The sequence below is a fragment of the Trichosurus vulpecula genome, chromosome 2 (genome assembly GCF_011100635.1).
Source record: "Trichosurus vulpecula isolate mTriVul1 chromosome 2, mTriVul1.pri, whole genome shotgun sequence".
Taxonomy (NCBI): domain Eukaryota; kingdom Metazoa; phylum Chordata; class Mammalia; order Diprotodontia; family Phalangeridae; genus Trichosurus; species Trichosurus vulpecula.
Genome location: NC_050574.1, coordinates 441,835,327 through 441,841,326, shown reverse-complemented (window position 1 = coordinate 441,841,326; position 6,000 = coordinate 441,835,327). Strand labels below are relative to the sequence as shown.

At 38.2% G+C, this 6,000-nt stretch overlaps 1 protein-coding gene across 1 annotated transcript in view; it reads right to left on the bottom strand.

The window, feature by feature from the left end:
* Positions 1 to 703: 703 nt before the first annotated feature.
* The window catches only part of DNMT3L (DNA methyltransferase 3 like), a 43,265-nt gene continuing 37,968 nt past the window's right edge, over positions 704 to 6,000 (bottom strand). The window contains exons 12-13 of the mRNA XM_036744202.1: positions 5,002 to 5,087; positions 704 to 863 (exon numbers count right to left, since the gene is read on the bottom strand). Of these exons, the coding sequence (XP_036600097.1) occupies positions 704 to 863; positions 5,002 to 5,087 (246 nt within the window). The remainder of the gene's footprint in view (positions 864 to 5,001; positions 5,088 to 6,000) is intronic.

The following is a 6,000-nucleotide window of genomic DNA, read 5'->3' as shown; positions in this document are numbered from 1 at the left end:
CCAGTAGACACGGAACTCCAGTGCCAAAGCACAGTCCTATTTAGCGTCACAATTTGTGATCGCAGACTTAGAACTAGAAGTAACCTTTGAGGTCACCTTTGTCTAATTTCCTCATTTTATAGATGAAGAAATGAATGCCCAGAGAGATGAAGTGATTAATTGCTCAGTATCAAACAGGTGATAAGTCACAGGCACTGAGTATGAATCCAGGTTTTTTATATTCAGACCCCCCCCCATTGTTTCTACAGTACTTCACCATTTCTTTTCCTGACTTTTGCTGATGTGAATAGCATGCTTTTACATAATGATATTAGCTGTACTGCACTTATAAATAAACAACATGAAAACTGATGAAATAAATATCTTTTAATAAATCTGTTAAGATGTTTAAGTTATAGCACACAGAATGGTTTCAGGATGTTTTCAACATACACCCCATATAACAAATTTTTTTAAAAAGAGAACGGAAAAGTCATACTTTTAGGTTTTTTAACATTAAGTTAAGTAGTGCAGACAAGCAACTTGGGGCCTTTTCATAAGTAAAACAAAGCAGCAAACATACATGACAATATATAACAATAACTAAGCAAATGATAAAAATTATATGAGAAAATAACCATAAAACATATGTAAAAGAGCAGAATGTTAGGAAACATGTTTTAAGTAATAGTCTTTTTGTTCATGGTAAATGACTCACTTGAAATTAAGAAGTGTGGTCTTCTGAAAAACATTTAAAATATTCTCTCAGAGGGATAAAGCATTTATTCACAAGCCTGGCTGGCCACAGAGAAAAATCACTGAAGCTCTGTATATTCTGTGCTAGCAGAGATAAATCCCAGTCTGAAGCCAAAGCTGAATTATTGCTACAAAATAAAAAAAACAGCGGAAAGATTATAGTGCCTTAAAACAAACACCACTCCCACCCCTACCCCCAAGCAGGAAGGAACTAAGGATTGGGGTGGGGAGGATGAAGAAGAGATGGGAATGAAAATTAGGTGGGGATGGTGGTGGTGAAAATGTCCCAAAGAGTTCAAAAGACATTAAGATGCAGTATTTAATTATAGGTTGTCATTTTCTGCAGTAACTTTAAAAACTGAATAGTGGAAATAAGCAAATGTTTTCTATATTATACAGTCACAAATTATCTTGAAACACGTGATGCTGTAAGAAAGTCTTGGATTTCACCTCATGTGGAACTGGCCTGCTTGCCTTCCATCTGAGGTTACCTTCTCTCCACTCTCTGTATCGCTGTTGGAATGTTCTTTCCCACATTAGAATGGAAGCTCCTTGAGAACAGGGACTGTGTTTTGGGCCCTCTTTGCATCCACAGCACTCAGAAGAAGCGATACAAGGGCAATCTCAAGGTCTCTCTGAGGAACTTTGGAATTGATTGTGTGACGTGGGAGACGCTGGCGCAGGATCACTCGGCATGGCGTGCCCACATCGAAGAAGGCACTGTGCTCTATGAGCAAAACAGGATTGCAATAGCTCAAAAGAAACATGAGATGCACAAATTTAGAGACATCTCCACTCCAAATGTTCATGTGGACTATTTGAGCCTGCTGAGCTCTTACTGGTCTGATCAGTCACAGTCAGTCACACTGTACCTTGACCCCCTCATAGTGATGCCATTTTGGTCCTCTTCAAGAACAAAAGACAAAAACCAACCAACCAACCAACCAACCAACCAGTATCATTGTTGGAATGTTCTCTCCCACATTAGAATGTGATCTCCTTGAGAACAGGGACTGTGTTTTTATCCTTTGTATTCACAGCACTTAGCACATTGCTTACACACAGTAAGCATTTAATTAAATGCTTTGTGGATTGACTGACTGAATCAGGCCCCCGGACCTTGCAAGCAGTTTTTACCCTCATTTTCACAAGAAAATTCCTGAAATCGGTCATGGGATACTCTCTTACTCAATTAAAAGACAAAAATCGAAACAGTAAGAGGGGGGAAAAACTAGGGCAAATAAGAGATCATAGGTAATCCTCACCCAGTACAAGTGAAGTGAATAGCTTTGATATGAAATTGGTGCAATAGAAAGAACATTGAAACTATAGTCAGAAGTCCAGGGGCTTAGTGACATCTAACTGTTTATGCAGATTTCAATGTGCTGTTTCACCTCACTCAGACACAGTTTCCTCTTCTGTTTAGTGGTCTAGTCTAGAGCTAGCATTCTGTGGAATTCATGCATCACACAAGAACTGAATTCTTTGCTAGGCTATGACTGAACACACATTTATTGGGGAAGCATTAGATATAATGAATTTTCGGCAGGACATTTCTTGGTATACAATTCCATACCTGTGTAACTACAGTCTCCAGAGTTTAGTATAAGTGTATGTTTCACAAATATCCTACCCTTTCACCTACATAACCATCTATTTTTTTCCCTGTTTTAGGGTCCATAAGAGTAAATATTAGTAATAGAGAACTGGCTTTCCAACTGGGAAGACGTGGGAGCAAGACCCACCCTTTTCTGACAAATACTTGCCATATAACCCTGGGAAAGACCTTTAACTGCTCAGAAGCCCAGGCAACTCTATTAACATGCTAAGTTGTACAGTAGGTCCTGATCTACAGTGGAAGAGGGGATTTCCTTACTGGGACTTTTTTTTTATAACAATAAAATTACTGGTTCAGAACTCCTCTCCTACATACTCATCAACTTAAAAATAGTTCCAACCTTTAAGATACTTTACATTAGGACAGGTGAATAAAGTTAATAGTATTCGATAGAATACATAAAAGTATTTGGGGAGGATGTTTGAGTATATTGGGGGTCAGTTACTTTAAAGAACCATACAATTGGGTATAATCTTCCTAGTACTATATTTTCATTTAGTACATACTTCTGTCTTTTAGTTCATACCATTTGGTTTAAATAAGCAATTTCTGTACTTGGTGACATGTGGTCAAGGACACGAATATTATACTGGAGCTTGTGAAGGATTAGTGCAAAGTCCCATTGAGGGGATAGTGTCCTTGAACATCTTAATAATAACCACTTTGGCATGTTCAATTTGGAACTGGCTGCTAATGTCCTCTCTGGTCTTTTGCTACTTTTAAAAGATTTCACATGTGGTGACTGCTTATCAGAAATGGAAATGGTTTTCTGATTTTAATGGATTTGTTTTGTCTTCATCGACTATCAAAAAAAGCTCTGAGCATTAAAGAAAAAATATCTTTCAAAAGAGGAGAATTTCCCACTGACCTTTTTGCCCTCTAGGAAATAATAACTTTTCATGCCCTGGGCTAGTAATCCTGGTTATAAACCCAATTAAAATATTTTGCTTAAAATTATTCTTTCGCACCCCCATCTCCCAAACTCCAAACACAATAATACTAAAGGACACTGACTCTCTAGCTCCAATACAGAGGTGTGAGATTCTTGTGTAGTCCAACCTAGAATACTTTACAACCAATAACCAGGATTATATGGAATATGTTGGTACATCATAGTGCCTGGGGGAAGAGTTCGGATCGCTGTCTTCTTCATCTTATCCACTCTGCCTATAATTGTCTCCCTCCCCACAAAATCCAACCCAAATTAAATCCAATCTTTCATCAAGAAAAAGAGTGGATTAAGAGAGAAGATAAAGAGATCATAGGTATGTTTTGGTGGGCAGTTTTCATTTGTTTAGAAAAATTCTCCAAATACATTAAGGATCCATTATTTTGTCAGGTTACATATTTCCTTTGCCAAGGCAAATCACAACACCTCTCTCACTTACTGGACAGACTGAGAGTTTCTGTGTTTTGTCACCTTGAAGATATACAGTCTTTGAAACTTTTCTAGTCCGCACAAACCTGGAAGAACTTAGGGTTACCTTCTTACCATGAGGGCCATTAGGATAGAATAACCATCATCATCTTCACCAACATGATGGTGATTATCACTTATCATCATCACCACCACCACCACCACTACCATCATCATCATCACCACCACCATGATTATCATTATCATCATGATCATCATTACCACCACAATCGTCATCATCATCATCATCACCATCTTCTTCACCAACATGATGGTGATCATCACTATCAGTGACACCATCACCACCACCACCATCATCATCATCACCACCACCACCACCACCATCATCATCATCACCACCACCACCACCACCATCATCATCATCATCATCAACACCATGACTATCATTATCATCATGGTCATTGCTACCACCACAATCATCATCATCATCATCAACATTTGTATTGTGCTTTAAGTTGAGCAAAGTGCTCAATACATACTTTTTATTTGACCCTCACAAGAATCCTCTGCAATAGGTGCTGCTATTATCCCCATTTTACAAGTAGGGACACTGAGGCTTAGTAAGGTTAAGGGTCACACAATTAGTAAGTTTAAGGGCAGGGTTTAAAGCCATGTATTCCTAACTCCAAGCCCAACATTGTATTCACCATGACATGCTGCCTCTAATGGAAGCCTCAGAAGAAGCAATTAATTTAATGACCTCTAAAAGAAAAAAAAAAAGAGTCCTGAAGCAGTGTGCTACATTGTTCCACCCCACTTCAAAGACCATTTGTGGTGCTTATATGAACAAGGGTTGCCACAACTGTTTTCTAAACAAGAGGCCTCACTGAAGTTTCTTTGGTTTCAGAGTTTCAAGGAAATGGACACTGAAACTATGTAGGCTATGATCTTCTGATACTACCTTTTTGCCATGGTGGAAAATAGCACGGTCACTTCTGGATAATACTGAGAAGAGGGACTTCAAAAAGAGGGGACATTAAGCCAGGCCAATGGCCCTGGGGCGAAATCCATGGTGTTAGATATCAGAAAGAATCTCCTAACTACCTCTGTACTCTTTACTGTCTCTACAGTATCATTGTGTCCTATATGTTCAAAACCTTTCCTGGTAAAATGGATTTTCAGTTATTTGACTGAACATCAACTGTGATTTCATTGTTCATTTCTCAAAAAAACTTTGAAAAGAAATTTAAAGTTACATATTTTACATCACCTTTTCATGGATGGTATGTTGCTCCATACAAGGACTGCATTCTTGACCATCTCATCACACACCTCATATATGGTCACTGGATCAGTCTTAACAAATGGAAAATGTCACTTTGTATGAGTATGTAATGGATGCTAAGTAGCAATCTCTACCCCGACACCCCACTCCACCCCATAGTATAATCCTAATGAGTACAGAGAGTAGCTGACCGCAGAATCATCTGTGATATTAAAAATGTGTTTACCAGGTTGTCTACACTGAATAAAACTGATAGATTAACAAAACATTTGTTTACATTTGAAACTTTCCTTATGCAGATAACTCCATGAGAAGAGGAGCCACATTTACTTCCTTTGAGTTTCATTTGAAATTATTCTAATGTGGATGCAATCCTTTGTGTAAGCACCTTAGTGAGCTGCCACCTCTTTTGTCTTCAGTATTGGGAACTGTGCTCCCTAATAGGAACCACAGTGTTCCTCTAAGTATATATGACTTGAATAAAATCACATGAAAATGGGATTCCAGGTTTATGGATGGCATCATGTCAGCTTCTTATAACTTTAAATGAGTTTTATACAGTAAAAAACATCATAATTATTATAAGTCTTGGTGGTATTATATACATATTTTAAAAAAGAACAAATGCTGGAGCAAGAATTAGGAACAATGATACATCATGTTCTTCTCTATGTGGATATTACCTTCACTAGTGCTGACTACTCATTCTGTGCCACTATTTGTTTTTGTTTTTTTTTTTTTTTGCAGGGCAATTGGGGTTAAGTGACTTGCCCAAAGTCACACAGCTAGTAAGTGTGTAAAGTGTCTGAGGCGAGATTTGAACTCAGGTCCTCCTGACTCCGGGGCCGGCACTCTACTCACTGAGCCACCCAGCTGCCTCTCCACTCTTACCCATATTCTTCCATAAATTCTTCACACAGAATATTCTCAGTGTTCTATAAACCTTGTTCTGCATTTCAATATCTAAAACTAAAATAGTTTACG